General features: G+C 36.6%; 1 protein-coding gene across 1 annotated transcript in view; it reads left to right on the top strand.

The window, feature by feature from the left end:
• Positions 1 to 19,333, top strand: part of SPATA16 (spermatogenesis associated 16) — a 244,465-nt gene that overhangs the window by 18,614 nt on the left and 206,518 nt on the right. The window contains exon 2 of the mRNA XM_021674760.2: positions 5,585 to 6,211. Coding sequence (XP_021530435.2) covers positions 5,600 to 6,211 — 612 coding nt within the window. The 5' untranslated portion in view covers positions 5,585 to 5,599. The remainder of the gene's footprint in view (positions 1 to 5,584; positions 6,212 to 19,333) is intronic.

The following is a 19,333-nucleotide window of genomic DNA, read 5'->3' on the forward strand; positions in this document are numbered from 1 at the left end:
ACATGCTGGGTTCAAGTCAGGTTTGGTAAACTCTCTTGGTAATCTCTTTCAAGTTGTTTAACTCTTGCTTTCTTCATTATGAAAATATGGCTAAAAATATTTATGCAAAAGCGTTGTTGTGAGAAACAAATGGATTAACCCGGTGAGATCACGTCATAAACTGAGAGTACTGTTGGTTGTTATCGTTATGGATGTAACACTGGATGGTTTGTTTTATTCTGTATTTCTTAAAAAACATTGTAAGGCAAATTTCCCTCTCCCTTCTAATAATAGCACACCATTTCTTGGGGGTTCTCGGATAAAAGAGAAGAGCAACTGCTTGCATAGGGACACTTGTCCCTCTTCTAAAAAGCCTTCCCAAATATCTTGAAACTGCATCAGTCCCATGTTCCTACAGAAGTGTGTCCATTATTGCTACCATTTGCTGTAGTATATAGTGCCTCAGCCACACATTCATTCTGATAACAAACGTACGTTGAGGGTTTATGATAGTCCAGGCTCTGAAGAAACTACACATCAATATAGAAAAAGGATTGTGATACATTTCTGCCTCTCAGCAGTTCTCAGTCTAGTAAGACAATATCTCCTCTTTCCATCCTCCACCTCCACTCCAAGCTATGAGCACCAGAATGCCAAGATCCTGGTCTCGGTCATCTTGAGCTTCCCTTGTATTACCTAGCACAGCACCTTGCTCATAGTAGGTGCTCAATAAATGATTATTGGATTGAAGAAATATTTTGTAATGTATTTTTTAAAACATTTAAAATAACTGGTAGACTAACAAGCAAGGTGTTTTTTTTCTCATAATGTCTCTCTGGTTACATTTAACAGCAAGTTAAAATTAGATCTTTTTTTTTTTTTTAAAGAAAGAAAACCATAGCAACTGTGATCTTGAATGTTTCAGAGAGCACATTTTGAAGGATTCTCTTTTGCTGAATTGCCCATGTTTGAGCTGCCTATTTCAATTAAAAATTTAGTAAATAATCTGTGGTACTAATAGCCATGTAAACCACTGATTGAATCTATGAAGCAATAGAAACTCCCACATAGAACAGAACGCTTGATGAAATACTTGAAGAAAAAACATAAATGTGTTGAAAATCCACTGAATAAATTTAAAATGGTTACCCACTGGAAATGATTGAACATTAACTTCTCTTTGTTTCTTGTACTTGTATTTATTATACAACCTTGGAGATTGTTCCACTGTTTCATGTCAATATTTGCTAAAGATTTTTTTAAAGGCATGTTTCTATGATGAAATCAATTTTACAGTGCTGTCTTCTAAATTAAAGAATGAGCATTTTTGCAGAATGTTATCAGCAAATACTTCTTTGATATACATCATGATTGTCTAATAGTTTTCTCTGAAAGTATTTTTATTGAAGTAATGATTAAACTGTAGCTTGGTATCTCAGGAACACTGACTGATGTCATGTTAATCAACTTGACTACTAAGAAAAAGTGAAGAGGTTGATAGTTTAAATCTAGTTGGTACGTGATTCACTTGAACTATCACAGAAGAAAATGTACTTTACCCAAGACCAAATTTAATACAAAAAATAAATCCAGAAAAATTTCTCAGAAACAACTTTTTCAAAGTTATAGCCCATACCTTTTTTAAAAGATCCAATTCTGCTTCTCTTAAATAAGAATGTGTAAATTAGCTGTTGATTCACAGCATTCAGATTGATCAACATGTATTGAATGGCTACTCTATACAAAGCACTGAACTAATGTCAAGAAGAATAAAGTGTGTTTCTGCTTTTATGGCGCTTATTGGAAAAAATAAGTCATTCAGGAATAACTGCGATATAAAAAATGAAAAATAAGTGCTATAGATGCCATTGGCATTATTCTGAGGAGGTAAAAATGGATAACTCCTGGGTCGGTTTGGACGGGTGGAATGGGGTGGCAATAGGAAGATGGGGAATTCTTAGCTGACAGACTGAAAATGACCATCTTTTGGAATTAACAAGATGTTCAGCTCGACTTCAGGGTAGTTTATAGGAGGAGTGCTAAATAAGGCTGAAAACACACTCTGAGCTAGGTGGCAAAAGGTCTCAAATTCCAGATTATTTAAAGAGAGTTTTATAATTTTTAAAGAAGCCGTAAGCGGCCGTTCCATAACTCTTCTGTACATGTGTGAAAATTTTTATTAAAAAAAAATAAATAGCAGGCCGTACAGCTGAAATAAAGTCATCTGATTTTCAACCAGCACTGAAAAGTAATGGTTGGGTTTGGCCATGCTTTTTCAGCCTGTGTATTTACGACACTTTTAGACATTCAGGTATTTATTCTGAATTTGGGAAGGAACCTGAATTAGTTTCTTCTGTTTACTGGGAATAATTGATCTTTCAGGTGTCTGAAAGCTAAACATTTGCTTACACATTTATTTCCTCTGAGTGCTCTCTAGACACCCTATATGTTTTTTCCTCCTCTGTTATTTTTTCTTGTATAAAACTGCACTGAAGACAAAAATGATGATTTCTATAGAGCAGTTTAAAGACTAATGCAGAAGTACTCGGAATTCTATTTCTTAAAAACGATAAAACCTTCCTTCTTGCAGAAAGGAAAAGGCTCTGGGTGAGGGACATCCCAGAGGAGAACTGGGGTGGGAGGAGTTTGGAGGAAAACAGGCAGAGGAAAGGAGCACAGGAGGGAGGAAATGGAGAGAGGGAGGCAGAGAGAGAACAATTATTCTCTAGAAGAAATGTCTATGAAGATAACTTTATGCATTTATATGTGTTAAGGAGATGTGAAATAAATACAGCAGAGATAGGTAACGCTGCTGTAGATGCTAAAAATGTTCCTAATGCCAACCAACTACAGATATTCTGATACATTTTAGCTTCTGGTGCTTGAAGTAGAGAGAGTTTGGTAAGATAAGATACCTGGGAGGTATCATGAAAATGTTGGAACAGCTCACAAACCAGTGTTTTCTGTTTATATTTTTAACAGCCTATTGTAGAAATGAAAATGAACCTGAAACCCTTAAAACCAGGTATTTTGAGCTTTAAACAAGTTTCAAGAGCCGTATCTCTTTTACCAAAAGAAACTTAACGGTATAGATGCATATCCGGAGCGTTCATTCAACAGAGATCTTAACTGAAGGACTGAAGTTTACTTTTACTCAATCTAAAGCATATGTAGACGTGGCACAAGAGCAAACACAAGATAAAAGTGATGGCCAAGACAGTTTTCCCCTTGCCACTCTGAGTAGCCACATTAGCAGTCTAAAAGATGTTGGATGCCAGCAATGTTTCTAAGAGAGGAAAAGGAAACAGGGTCTTGCCCAAAGGGAACCTGTTGATGGGGCCTGTGATTCACAGTCATGTTGATCTTCAATACTAAACATGACAAAGTTCAGTAAAAATTTCAAACTTTTAGATGTTTTATCCTATAGAAACACAACTCTACTGTGTCATTATGAATCATTGGGGAAATATTCTAGAATTCAGCTTTTACAAATTAATATACAAGATAGCTATTATTAGAATTATTGGAATTCAATCATTCTTATGAGATAACAAAGACTATCATAGTAGAGCCTTTGATATGTCCATGTGTAACCTTAAATCTTTTCTGATGACGTGTATGTCCAATGGTACAGAGGAGGAAAGTACTTCAAAGGTTAAAGCTACAGTTTCGATTCCTCCTTTACTTAAAAATCTGGCCGGGCGCAGTGGCTCACACCTGTAACCCCAGCACTTTGGGAGGCTAAGGCAGGCAGATCACAAGGTCAGGAGTTCAAGACCAGCCTGGCCAACATGGTGAGACCCTGTCTCTACTAAAAATACAAAAACATTAGCCAGGCATGGTGGCAGACGTCTGTAATCCCAGCTACTCGGGAGGCTGAGGCAGGAGAATCGCTTGAACCCAGGAGGCAGACGTTGCAGTGAGCCAAGATGGCACCACTGCACTCCAGCCTGGTATCAGAGAGAGACTCTGTCTCAAAAAAAAAAAATCTAATGGGTCACAGTTCAGGATATTTTTTTGTTTGTTTGTTTTACTTTAAGTTCTGAGATATATGTGCAGAACGTGCAGGTTTGTTACATAGCTATACATGTGACATGGTGGTTTGCTGCAGCTGTCAACTCGTCATCCAGGTTTTAAGCCCTGCATGCTTTAGGTATTTGTCTTGATGCTCTCCCTCCCCTTTCCCTCCCCTAACCCCAAGAGGCTCTGGTAGGTGATGTTCCCCTCCCTGTGTTCATGTGTTCTCATTATTCAACTCCCACTTACGAGTGAGAACATGTGGTGTTTGGTTTTAGGGTCTTCTTTGGGCAAACTACTGTCTTCCAAACAAACAAATGAAAATAATGAGCAATATTAATAAATTTTGAAAAGTAACTCAAGATTTTTATCTTTAGTCAGACACTGACCTTGAAGGTGAAAGGAAGCACAAATGTTAGCTTTTATCTCATTGTTATCTAATTATATTCGGCCCTTCTTTCTTGCTATTTTCTCCTATCTTTGTGGTCCGATCCAAGTCTATTAGCTATATAAAGAATATCGTGTTATAGAAGAAGTATCCCAGGCTAGGAGTTAGCAAATGGCAGTCCCAGGAAGGTAATAGCAATCTGAATGGGTAGGTTTCGCTAATGACCAAGCAGTATGACCTTGGATAAGCAACTTAATCTCTCTAAACCTCAGTTTCTTTGCAAAATGTGGTACCTATTCCTATTTACTTCACAAAGCTGTTTCCAGAATAGAATGTGATAGGTGAAAAAGAAAGTCCTAAAAGATAGGAACCAACCATACTAAATAATTATTATATCTTAGAACACTTTATAATTTGAAACAAATCTAGAAGCACATAGCATGCAGAATCCTGGAATCAAAAGACTATTAGTTATATATTTTGAGCCTTAATGTTTCAGGAAAATGCCTTATCTTTAAATAATGTACATTGCTGATATCATTACTATAAATATATTAACACAGTAGACTAAAGATAAGTCTACGGCTCACATTTATATAAAGGCTGAAGGTCATGTTCTTCTTCTTTAAAGCCTGTTCTAAACAATAGTTGTCTATAAGCTTTTTAAACTTGAGATTTTCATTAGTAATAAAATAAACAAATTTAAGAAAGATTGTCCTCACATTTTTGGAAGCTTTCAGAGGAAGCAGCTGTGGTTTCTTTAGACCCCCAAGTCTATTATTCAGGTGAGTAGTGTATTTTATAATGAGTTCTAGACCACCTGCCTTTCTAAGGAAATTAATATTGAGATAGATTTACTTTGACTTTTCTTGTCTCAGTGGCTATGTATAAAATTTTCCTATTCAGTGAGTTTGGGTACCCCATAAAAGTGTTCATTCGATGTTGTTCAGCTATAGACGATTATTTTTTAAGACAATGTCTAGATGTGCTTCCAACAAATTATTATCTTGGTGAGTTTTGAGACTGACACATACACTCCTCTAGTAAAATAGTCAGTAAACAATGTAAATACAATTTTACTTATAAGGCAACAAATACTAATAATGAATAAAATAGTGTTTTAAATGAATTTGACTATAGTCTAAACCATTAGAATTCAAAATATTGCCTTAATTAGTTTCCTTTTTCTCACCCCTGCAGGAGTTTTGGGCTTCAATGGATGCAGGAAGCAGTAGGAATTTGGAGAATGCAGTGAAAAGTCTCTATTGTGATCAGCTTGTTCCAAAGATAAATACAAGCAAGAAAATGTCCACCTTAGCACACCCACCTAACATCCTGGAAATGCCACAAGAGATGAAGAAAAACTGTGGAGATAAACAGGTAGAAATCACACGTCAAAGAACAAAAATGACAAAGAGCATCAAAGTAAAACAAAGCAATGATTTAGAGAAAGTGGCCTTAAAACGGAAGGCAGAAGGTGAAGAAAAGCCAGCTGGAAAGAAAGTGGCAAGGATAATAGAAGCTGACAGTCAGTTCATCACCATGCCTCTGCCGCACATCCCCTTAAAGAACATAATGGATGTGGAAATGAAGTTGGTCTACATTGATGAAGAGAGTGTTAGCTATGAGTTTGCAGAGTCCTTCATGTCTACTGGGAGTCAGCCAACATGCCAAGCTGCTGAAATAGTAGACCCTTTGAGTGTACCTAATTTCAGCTTTCCGCCTCAGATTGACAAATGGCTTCAGGTAGCCTTAAAGGATGCCAGCTCTTGCTATAGACAGAAGAAATACGCCATGGCAGCAGCACAGTTCAGAACAGCACTTGAGGTATGGGATTAAAGAAAATATAGATTGGTGACAGGAAGCTGTGAAATGGAAAGTTGCAATTACTTTGAGGGGTTCTGACCAGACTGTAATAAACAGTGATCATGAGGTGAGGATATTTAATGATACCAGGATTTTGCAGTTCCCGGTTTACATAAAGCAAATAAGCTATGCCTGCAAATTAATATGCCTATGTGCTCTTGACATACAGAAATAACCCCAAAAGCATACCTCATGCTTTTTACAAAACCTGAAGTGAATGGTGATATCTTTTTTTAAGTGCAGTTGGTTTTGTAATTTGGATGTATGCCTATAAAAGCCATAAAGTTTTAGTACAATGGTGGTGGGTAGAATATAAATTCTCTAGAAATAGGCAGTTAATGAGTATCTGAATGGTCTGCTTTTGATATGTAGTATCCTCATGATTAAATGCAACCATCTTTACTTTTCAGCATGTGCTTATAATTTATACATGATACTTATTACAAACAAAATAACACCATTTTTCTTATCATTAAACTTTACCTTCCTCCCCATTCTAGTGATCTTTATGAATAATTATCTTCCTATCTGTAAACAGGTAAATCTGTGAATACCTTGGCATAAAAAATAGCCCACAGACTAAAATAAACTTCAGAATCACTACTAAAACACAAAACGGGTAGTGGGAAAATTATACTAGCTCCTGACATGCTGGCCCTACAGAAAGACCAAAGTGTATGCACCATTGCCTTGCTATATTGATAAGTGCATATTTCATATTTCATTTTACAAAACTATCTTACAAAAGACATTTTAATGCATACTGTATTTGCCTGCTGGGTACTGGAGATATTTAAAAAGAAATGTATGAGGACATGGTTCCTTTCCTCTAACTATCTAGTGAGGAAGACAAACTAGTAAACATTTAAATAAAGATGCCATAAAGGCCTGGTGTGGTGACTCACACCTGTAGTCCCGGCACTTTGGGAAGCCAAGGTGAAAGAATTGCCTGAGACCAGAAACTCCGGGCCAGGCTGGATAACATAATGAGATCCTGTCTCTACAAAATGTAAAAATTTGCTAGGCATGGCGGCACCCACCTGTACACCTAGCTATTCAGGAGTCTGAGGTGAAAGGATCTCTTGAGCCCAGGATGTGAAGGGTGTAGTGAGCTATAATTACATCACTGAATTCCAGGCTAGGCAACAGAGTAAGACTCTCTTTCCAAAAAAAAAACAGATGCCGAAAAGAGTAATTGACCACGAGCGATGAGAGTGAGCAAGAGTCGAATGTGACATGTTGTAGTGAAAGCGGTGAAGATTTAAAGAGTAAAGTGTTATTTTATTGTTATTGCAGGTTAAAATGACTACAACTACAATGAATTATTAATAGATGATACCAGACAATGGTGCTTCTAAATATTTAAAAAGACACTAAGCACAAAAAGAGACCTGAGTAGATCAGAAGTAATTAGGTAGCACACAAATAGATGCATCTGTGAATATTTCTGCTCTCATAAAGGGTCATCTACACAAATAAGGGAAATGTGATGCACTACATCAATTTCCAAACTATCTAATAAGTGCTGAAAAATCCGTATTATCCACAAACCACCAAAAGAACCCTTTGTTCTTTTGAACAGTCTTTTGAGCTAAGGCCCAGCAGCCTCTGTCTAAGAAAAGGATGCTAATGAAAGACTCAACGAAGAACCCCAGGCAGTTCTGCCAGGGCCATCTTCAGCTGAAATTTATTTTCCCGGCGCAGGGAGGGTTAAAGGTATAATTTTATAGTTAAAGAAAAATAATCATTTTGGCATGAAAAAAGAAGAGCATCTTTTCTTAGCTACTGTAAAAACTTCAAATTAAGTCTAGGTAAAAGCAAAAGATAATTGCGTTAACTGATAAAAAAATACTCAGTTTTCCATAAAACAGTGTTCAAAATTATAAAATTTGAATCACGTTTTGTTAATCCTAAAATATAATATTGTGGCCGGGCGCGGTGGCTCACTCCTGTAATCCCAGCACTGTGGGAGCCCAAGGTGGGAGGATCACGAGGTTAAGAGATCGAGACCATACTGGTCAACATGGTGAAACTCCATCTCTACTAAAAACACACACACAAAAAAAACTAGCCGGGTGTGGTGGCACACGCCTGTGGTCCCAGCTACTCGGGAGGCTGAGGCGGAAGAATCGCTTGAACCAGGAGGCAGAGGTTGCAGTGAGCCGAAATCCGCCACTGCCCTCCAGCCTGGCAACAGAGCAAGACTCCATCTCAAAAATATATATATATATAATATTGTACTGGATAATGCTTGTGTTTCTCTCTCGCTCCTTCCCCACTCCCTCTTTCTTTCTCTTTCCTGTTCTCTTTCTCTCTCCCAGGGTTTTTAGGACAGTTTTGGATGCTGACACTAATTACTGATAATTAGCAAAAATAATTATTTGGAAACCAAAACTTAGCTTACACATCTGGCCTGGCTTTTTTGTCTAATTATCTAGGGAATTAACTTTGAAATCTTAGCTAGAATGTCTATTAATAAAACAAAGGTACCGGAAATAGAAAAGATTTGTAGCCTTTTTAGCCTTTCCTTTCCTGAATTTAGCTTCTAAACTTAACTTTATTAATTCTGAGTGCTCTCAGGGATCACTTAAGGCATCTCTCCCTTTTCCTTAAGTCCTAACGTGGCTTTGAATAAGATAGGATGGACGACAGAGGCCAAAGGCATAATGATAATGATCACCCTTGATAGATGCAGCAGGAAGTATTTGAGCGTGTATGCATTAGGGTTAGGTTTGGCTGCAAAATAGCAGCGTCTGAAGGAAGGTAGAAGTTTCTCTCTCTCATACATAAATGCTGGTAGTCAGGGCTGATATGGTATAAGGATCAGGGTGCCAGGTTTTATTTTGTTTCCTAAGAAGTAGCTTTGACTTCATGATCCAAGATAACTGTTCCTGCTGGTGTCATCAAATACACAATCTAGCCAGCCAAAAATGAAAAAAAGGAAAGAGAGGCACACAGTGTCTCCATGAGCGCATTTCACAGAAGTTGCACCCAACATTTTCATTTTTTTCGCCATTAACCAAAATTTATTCATGTGGCCACACATACCTGCAAGGGAGGCTAAGAAATACAGTCTTTATTCCAGATGGCTAAAACATTCAGAAGTTCTGTTACTGAGAAAGAAGAAGAAAATAGGTACTGAAGGATAAGTAACATCTCTCCCATAGAAGGCTTGTTATTTGGGAGGTGCTGTGAGACTTTTTTCTTTTTTTGAGACAGAGACTTGCTCTGTCATGCAGGCTGGAGTTCAGTGGCATGATCCGGGCTCACTGCAACCTCCGTCTTCTGGGTTCAAGCAATTCTCCTACCGCAGCCTCCTGAATAGCTGTGATTACTGGAGTCCACCATCACACCCGGCTAATTTTTGTATTTTTAGTGGAGACAGCGTTTTGCCATATTGACCAGGCTAGTCTTGAACTCCTGACCTCAGGCAATGCAACTGCCTCAGCCTCCCAAAGTGCTGGGATTACAGGCATGAGCCACCGTGCCCAGCCGTGACATTTAAAATGGTCGCCAAATGTGGTACAAAGTCAGCTGTAAGAGCGTGTGGAGGACTGGTGTGGTTAAAGATGAGGCCCCAAAAAAGAAACAGAAAAGTAAGAACTGAGCGAAGGCCCGGGAGGCATTTAAATATTTATTAAGTGACGTAATAATTTCCAATGCATCTAATAAACCCATTAGGAATGTTCTGTTTATGTGTTAGTTTCCTTTGTGCTCTTGACAAAGTACTAACTCCTTTTGCTTTCATAACATAGTCACCAACTAGATAGGTAAATTTATGATAACATTTTATAATGATTAAGATCAAACGGTACGCAATGATTCAGAAGACAACAGTTTAATTTCCAAAAACCTGTCAACTTTAGTCTTTTAGGATTTTGTAACATAGCAGGTGTTTATGTAAACATGCTCAATGAAATAACTTATTTTTGCATGCTTTCTTTTTACTGTATAAAGGTGAACCTGTTATGTGGGTAAGATTGGTCCTTAGCTCTATGACCACCTCATCAATCTTTCCCAAGTTTTATTAAAAACAGTCGTCATTTGCTCTTATGTTTGTATTCACACCAGAAGCTAAACCAATAGGGTGAAAGGTGTAAGCTGAAGATAAAAACACAAATTCGTGTTATTTTATATCGTCATGCCTAGATACTATTCCCTGAAATTTTAAAAAGACAGCTCTACAAATTTAGCCACAACAAAACCAGTAGAGATTCTATTAAAAACAAATATGACTGGCCTCATATAGTTGTATTTGCATATTATGCAACACATACTACTATGTTACAAATTGCTTGGCTGTCAACAAAATGTAGGAAGAGAGTAATAAATTAGGAAAACATAAAGGACAGAAGATGTAGTAATCATATTTTTTGTCACATATAGGAATAACACTCAAGAAATTATCAAAGGTTTTTTTAACTCTGTGGCATGCAACCTACACAATACCATTATTTCAACCTTAATCATAGGATCCTAATAATTAAGAGGCTTCCATCCTCTGAATTAGAACAAATCTATGTGGATCCTTCAAGATTCACAGCTTCAAACAATCCCACTAAATCCATCAAAGAAGACAGAACAAGGCCCATCCATTATCAACCAGAACTTTCAATTCTTCCGATTTTATCTTGCAGGAACCCCTTGGGGTGCTAATCTTTTTTTAATATCGTGGCTCTTCAGTCACTGATCTGTGAAGTTAAAGTAATAACTCACATTTATGGAGCTCTTTGTTACATTCTGGGAATATTTACATTCATTATTCCATTTTATTCTCAAAACAAGCCAATGAGATAATACTGTTATTATTATTGTGTTACTAATGAGAAAACCACGAGGGGACAGGTTAAGTAACTTGCTCAAGGGTCAAAAGCTAGAAGTGGAGGAGTGAGGATCCGGTTGTCTGGTTTCAGGGTTCCCCAGTATGCCTCTGCTACTCTATGTGTGAGTTGGTTGGAAATTCAAAATTCCAGACCTTGCCAGACCTGCAGAATCAGAATCTGCATTTTAACAAATCCCAGATGGTCCTTGTGCACATCGCAGTTTGAGGAGCACTACACTCTGTGATATGCCTACACAGAACAGATTCGCCCTCCAATTAACACTTCGTAGTTTGGTCCCTACATTTTATAATTTAAAATTTTGAATGTCCAACATTGATTTTATAGGAAAGAATTTCTTTTTAAGCAGGTGTTTCTATAACAATAGTTCAGAATTTTTGCATTTCAAGGATCCATTAAAAAAATGTTTTAAGTGTGTGTAGGGGGAGAGTGGGTTGACATTGCATTTGTATTGTACAGGAACATTACAGAAATTACCATCTATTACCACCATTGAATCATAAAATATGGAGCAGTTTTACACATAAAAGTTAGAAAGGAAGATAAAAAGAAACAGAAAGGTCATACTCTCAGAATGAAGGATATTTTAAAAATAGTTATATTTTAATTTTCTGAAAAGCTATGTTGTCTTTATTTTTTATTTTCCTTTGGATCTGTGAAATATTGGTCTGAGAACCAGCTTTCGGGAATTACTGTTCTAGAACACATTCCCTTTATGGTAAATGTTAGGTATCCAGCATGATTGAACCCACACCAGGGCCTTCTTATGAGATTATTTCCAAGATAATGGAATTTGGTATAAGGCAGGTCCATTTTGGAGCCCATTCAAGGGGGTTTATTTAATGAAGTAGAAAAGATATCTCATTACAGGGCAGCCTCACCTATAATTATTCTGCTGAGAATAACTCTGTAGCAACTCTCTAGGGCACAAAAATGTTATAGATATCCCAGAAAGCTTAATTTAAATAAATTCTAGCACAGGTATTTCTTTGGTGCAACATAACCAGAAATTTGGGGGTTCCCCAGATTCTCTGAGTATCTGAGCTGTCTTATTACACATCTGTAGAATTCAGTTTGCATTTCTTAAACTCCTGCTGGGTTCCATGCATTTTTATTCATACAGTCATTGCCATAACTCTCTCTAAGATAGATATTATCATCCCCATTTTACAGATAAACTGATGCTGTAAAAAATTACACAACTTACTTAAAGTGCCACGGCCGGTCTGTGGCAGAGCTGAGATGGAATTCAGGTCCACTGAAATTACATTTGGACTTCTTTACAATACTGCTTTTCATACTGTAATGTGCATAAAAATTATATAGTAATCTTGTTTAAAATGCAAATTCAGATGCATTATGTTTGTAGTGGGACACCAGATGCCTCATTTCAAGTAAATTCCCAAATGATGTCCATAATGCTGGTCCGGGGACAACTCTGAGAAGGATTTATGCCAAACCACCATAGGTTCTCAAGTGACTCTCATTGCCTCTCTAGGAAATTAACAGTAAGAACTAGCTCACATAGTCCTAAGTGGCTGCAGGGGTCCAGAGCTGTGATGGACAGGGCACTGAATTTAGAATCAGATTTTCTGTGTTTGATGCTGCATTGATGCTATGACTTTGAGCAACTTTCTTAGCACCTTAGAATGCCGTTAAGTATAAATGATATATGATAGGGTATTTTCACATAGAATATCAAGACTCTTTATTGAAAATCATAATGAAATCTAAATTCGTGTACAAGTTGTCACTGTACTTCTCAAGTACCTCATTTCCCTGTATGGTATGTTTAATTTAAAGCTTTAACATTCCAAAGGATTTTGCCCAGCTATGTGTTTACCAACATTTTTTAACATCCACAGCCCAAAGCCTTTAACATTAACAATTCTAGTCTTCTTTTAATTATATTTAAAATTTATCCAAAGCAAAGGACAAAGTAATGCATCATTTTCCACTTTATTTTCCCTTGAGAAGCAGTGATCTCAACCAAACACTATTTTGAACCGTTAACCCTCGCACAAATACGAGCCTTCACTCAGTGCACACATTGTTATTCTAGAGATGGCCCACTGTTTCCTAGTTGTCAAGTGTTAACTGACTGTGAATTCTGCATGTTCAACATTAGACACTTCAGATTTTAACTTGATTGATGTCATCTTTGTTCCATACAGGGACACCATAACTAATACGTATTTAATGATAAAAAAAATTTCAAAACTGTTAGCAAATTTACATGGTAGGAAAATATGAAATACATTTCCCCTTTAACCTAAAAAAATAAGAGAATTATTATTACATACATTTTTATTATTAATGAGTTTAATTATACCTTCTAACAATTAAACACTGATTAAATAATACAAATATCTAGAAAATTAGAATTTGCCATTACAAGAAAACAGTATGTAATACCATTAGCATTTACCAGCCATTTCAACCTGGCATAATGCAGATATAAATAAAATACAGTTTCTGCCCTCAAAGAGCCAAAGTGTAAAAACAAGGAATCAGGTCTTGCTTACGTGAATTCCAAGACTTCCATTTACATTTTAGGGTAATGTATTTTTATTTTTAGTTTAATGTGTTATTGTTTATATTTTAAAAGATTTTTTTCTGAAATGTGACCTTTAAGTGGACATTTAGAGATATCCAACATATTTTAGTGTAATTTATTTACCTTCAGTAGTTATCGTCCCAACCCCAGTGGAACTAAAAAAAAAAACAAATTAGAAGATTTAAGATACATAGAGGAGAGTTGATTATTGGTTAAAGGAACAAAATATTTTTCAGGCACAGTATTATTAAAAAGGGATGGGTAATAGGAGACATATCTTAGGCAATTCCTCAATTTGAAGGGCCACTGTTCCTTACTATCAAGACTTTTTATCCAGATGGTCCTGGCTGTGCCGCACACCTATCCTCTGACTCATCTGACTCGTGCTAAGCCCCCCTTCCTTTCCCACACAAAAGCAGCCATTGACACAGCAGGGGAAGAGCCACAATTCCTATTTGTATGCAGCACCCATAACATGATAGAAGTTGTGGAGAGGGATTTGGAGAGAATCCAAAGGAAAGGAAGAGTGGAAGAGGGGGCCAAATGAGGGCTGGGAGGTAAGCACTGACTATTAATGGAGAACAGAGCTTTCCCATTACTTAGCTGGTAGTAGAGTATGGAAGTGGGGAGTGAGTAGGAGAATTTTCAGTAAATAAGCCTACACTATAATTCATATCACTTTAGAAATGAAAGGAGAATCACATTCCATATAAAAAGATCATGAACCTCATAGGTTCTTAATAAAGTCATGTGCAGTTCAACAATAGGGATACATTCCGAGAAATGTGTCAGGTGATTTTGCCGTTGTGCAGACATAATAGACTGCACTTATGCTACCCTAGATGGCATAGTCAACTACACGCCTAGGATATATGGTAGAGCCTACTGCTTCTAGGCTACTAACCTGTACAGCATGTTATTGTATTGAGTGCTTTAGGCAGTTGTAACACAATAGTATTTGTGTATCTAAACATAGAAAATATATAGTAAAAATATGATATGAAAAATAAAAAATGGCACACCTGTGTAGGGTTGCTTCATTATAATCTTATGGGGCTACTGTCATATATTTGGTCTGTCATTGACCAAATCATTGTTACACAGCACATGACTGTATAATTACAATCATCTGGGGAGCTATTAAATACACACAGATGCCCAAACCCACAGAGAGTCTAATACAATTGTCTGGGGTCCAGACAATGATCGTGCCTGGCACATTGGTATTTTTAAGATCCCAGGTTGATTTAGGAGCAGCTTAACATTGAGAACCATTAGCATTGAAAATATTTATCACTTCCTTCTCTTTTAAAATCACAATCAGTTTTAATCCACATGTGACTTTTAAAATGTAATTAAGAGAAGTAATAAACATACAAAGGTATTTAAAAATATTACAGAAAAATGTAAATTATTGTGAAAATTTACTCTGAAAATGTATACTGAAAATAATCTCATATTCATTTTGAAAGCAAATTAACTTACTTAATGACTACTTTTCTATTAATACTGAAAAACAGACTGATAACTGACCTTGGGCCAGTGGTTGTGAAACTTTAAATTCATTCCGTAAGTGAAGACTTCACAAAAAAATGAACAATTAATCCATAGAAAAATGAGAAAGATCTTTTTCATCAGTAGGATTATTTTCATAGTTTACAGTTTACAAACATTATTTATTTGATTTAAATGACAGTAAATATTAATGAAAATTTTAAATATGGTTAATTCTGTGATTCTTGTGAATCAAATCTAACCAATTGTCATGAAGTCTTACACAATCCTAATCAATTCATAATTTGTAATTAATTTGAAGACTGTTTGGGGCCAACAATCAGAAAAATGTAAGTCAGAAGATTCTGACTTAAGTATTGGATCATGTTGCTAAACATTTCTTCCACTATCCACTCTCTATAACTTTCCAAATGCATTGCAATTCTACTGAAACCAAACAGACTTCAAAACAGCAATTCCCTCTCTTTCCTCTGTCATGCACCCCATTCCAGCCTTCATACACATACAACGTCATATTTAAACAGACTCTGAAATAGTAAGTAGATGAGATCCACTTTAATGTGTTCACAAAAATGTAAGGCAGCGTAAAGTTGCAATTGCTTTTCCAATTCAGATTATCTAGAAAAATATTAAAGGAAAATTTAGTTTCAACTTCTACTTAATTATGTAACTCTTCCTTTGCCTCATTTGACATTTACTAAAATAGAGAAGACTTCTTTTCTGCCTAAGAGATGATTTTGTTTCTATCAGAGAATAGGATGTAGCTACTCAGGGAGTTAAAAAAAGAGAGAGAGAGACATGTTTTCATTGCAATCAGTGTGGTTTCCTTGTTTTGAAGGAATTGTTATGAATAACTACAACACTGGATTCATATATACTTGAATGCCACTACTAAAATTATTTCATATCTATAAATAAATACCTTCTAGAGTATTTGTTTGGATGCATGATGATGATTATAGTGATGATACTAATCTATGAATAATTGATCATTGATTTTACAGAGCAAATTATAAGAAATCAACCATAGATTATTAAGTCACTACTTTCTCACTGTAAGAGTGACATTGGGGTAAGAGGATGTGATACGACAGGGCTTTGGTTTTCAAGAAATGTGGAGTCAGTTTTTAGAAAGAAGTCTTAAGACAATTAGAAATCTATTAAGTGTTCAGTGATGGGCAATGGCTATATAGAACAAAGGCTTAGGATGAGGAGGTTCAATGGAGTCTATGACATACATGAATGTACACAAACTGTGTGGCAGGCACTTTATCTTATTGACCTATTTCATTCTCACAACCAACCAGTTGACTGGAAGCTCTTATTATCCCTACTAAAGATACATAGATAAAAATACATGAAGTGCCAATGGAAAAGATAGGATTTTGGAGTGAACCCCAAAACATAAATAGCTAAATGGAAAAGTAGGAAGGGAGAGGGGAAGGAAAATGAGTATGATGTGTGAAACATTACTAGAAGGATGGTGAACTTGGGGACAGAAGGATAAAACAGAAGAGCAGCAAAGAGATGAGCAAGCCAGAGAAAGACATTATTATAAAATAAGTGGATGGATAGTGAGATTCTGGAGGATCTAAACCAGGAAGAGGACATTCGAATTAGTGTTGTAGGCAACAAGTGAGTTCTTGGACAGGGAAGTAACGACAAACAGATTCATTGGGAATCAGCAAAGGACATAAAAAATATTTACTGAGTAGTTACTACGTTAGCAACGCTGTGCTTATTACTACTGGGGCTAGAGGAAGCACAGGATTTCAACCCCACGATCATAGCTCTTTATTTATTCCTTAATTACATCTGAGATATTCTGCTTATAGTAGACATTTTTGCCATGATCCAAGTGTTGATTTTAGGGAAAAACAGCTAGAGAGGTAAAGGTATGGGAGAATAGAAAGAGAAAACACCAGGGTAAAATAGGAAGGAGTTGGGTATTGCTAGGGTAGTAAATGCAAGGAAGAATGAATAGGGAGAAGTGAAGCTGAAAACGCTGGCAGGTTGTCAGGGGCCATGCATGCTTTGGGAGATTTTATACAGTAGGCAACTAAACGCCTTCAGAAAGGATCAACGTGGGCAATGATGAAGTCTAATTTTTAATTTTGCGTATATAGAGAGAAAATACAGTATTCAGTCTCTGAGTTATTACCCATTGTTGGGTTGTAAAATCAATTTAATGGATTGCAATCAGCATTATGTTTAATTGAAATCATAGAAAGAAATGAAATAGAATAAAAATTGAATACAATAAAAAAACCAGAGTTGATTGAACATTGGAAGGTAAGTTTTACTTTGTAAAAACTTTGTTTCTTTTATGTATCCAGATATATCTATATCTATAAATAGAAATACAGATAGAGAAGAAAGGAGAGAGAAAAAGGAAAAAGGGAAGAAGGAAGGAAGGTAGAAAAGAAGAAGGAAGGGAAAGAAGGAAGAAAAGAAGATAGGTCTCTATTGACCTATCTAATTCTCACAACCAACCAGTGAGTTGGAAGCTCTTATTAGCCCTATTAGAGATACATAGATAAAAATACATGAAGTGCCAACAAAAAAGGATCTTGGAGTGAACCTCAAAACATAAATAGCTAAATGGAAAAGTTGGAAGGAAGAAGGGAAGGAAAATGAGTATGATTTTCCAGGAAGGAAGGAAAGAAGGAAGAAAGGAAGGGAGGAAGGGAAATTTGCAGTTAGTGAATGCAATTTTGGATATGTTGCATGTTGAAAGCTGCTGGCAAGCCCAGTTGGAGCGCACATTTGTTGGCTAGAAACATACAGGAAGCACAGGAGAAAGTTCATGACCAAAAACAGACAATGAGGAGTCATCAATACTTGATGCCACCTGAACTGTCAAAAGAAGGATGAGGAAAGAATTTTGGAGAAATGTGAGCAATTCAGAAAGGACTATACCTGAGATTAAGAACTTAATTGAGAGAAAACCGCAAGACATCACTCCTCATGGACTGGAGGTTTTGGGGAAATTGCTAGTTACAGAGTTTCTAGAAGTAGCGTTAAGAGTAAAGAATAAGCTGTTTGGCTGTCAAGGGTCTTTGGAGGGAACGGTTTAAATGGTTATCACTGAAACCCAACCAGGAAGCCTCCTTTCTCAAGAATGGATCTGAACACCCTGTAGTTTAACAAGCCCAGGGATGAAATAGTTTTGACATGAAAAATTGGACTGTGTTACTGTGTATTCAGGATGCAGACTAAAACTTAGCAAGCGTGATTTTCACACAAAATTTTATAGATTGGTACAATTAGTCTTTGCACTCATTGTATGGTGGAGCATATGATGTAGTTTCAATGACCCATGTTAAAAAAATAGACCACCATCTGAAATTTTAAGATTATTTTATTGTTTGCACCCAAGGAAAACAGGTCTTGTAGGGCACAGTCTTTCTGAACAAAGCCAACTTCCAGAAGCTAAGTTTGGAAAAAGAAGTGGACAGCATGGCCTATAGGTTTGCTTTAAAAGGAGAAGTAGAGATGGGACAGTAGCCTAAGGGAAATGTAGAATGATGGACTGATTTTTAAATTCTTTCAGAATATGAACACGGGCCATTATTATATTGACATAGCCCAGAGAGAGAGGGAATAAGTAAATGAAAATATGATTGAAAGGGTGAAATCTCCAAGGATGTTTAAAAGGGTGGGGGGTCTGGAGACAGATGGAAAGAAAAGTGATAAGGTTGGAATGTCCTCTCCAAATCTCATGCAGAGATGTAATCCTCAATGCTGGTGGTGGGAACGGGTGGGAGGCATTTGGGTCATGGGGGCGGATCCCACATGGCTTGGTGTTGTCTTCAATATAGTGATTTCTCAAGAGATCTGGTTATTTAAAAATGTCTGGCACCGCCCCCTGACTTGCTCCGGCTCTTACCATGTGATGTGCCTGTTCCTGCTTCATTTTCTGTCATGATTAAAAGCCTCCTGAGGCCTCACCAGAAGTAGATGCCAACACCATGCTTCCTGTAAATCCTGTAGAACTGTAAGCCAACTAAACCTCTTTTTTTTATAAATTACTCAACCTCATGTATTTCTTCATGGCAATGCAAGAATGAACTAGCATAGAAATTAGTACTAAGGAGTCAGGCACTGCTATAAAGATAATTGAAATTGTGGAAGGTTTAGAGACGGTAGACTATCTGGATGACATAGTGT

This window comes from Aotus nancymaae, unplaced genomic scaffold (assembly GCF_030222135.1).
Source record: "Aotus nancymaae isolate 86718 unplaced genomic scaffold, 86718_ANA_hifiasm-v0.15.2.pri h1tg000019l, whole genome shotgun sequence".
Taxonomy (NCBI): Eukaryota; Metazoa; Chordata; class Mammalia; order Primates; family Aotidae; genus Aotus; species Aotus nancymaae.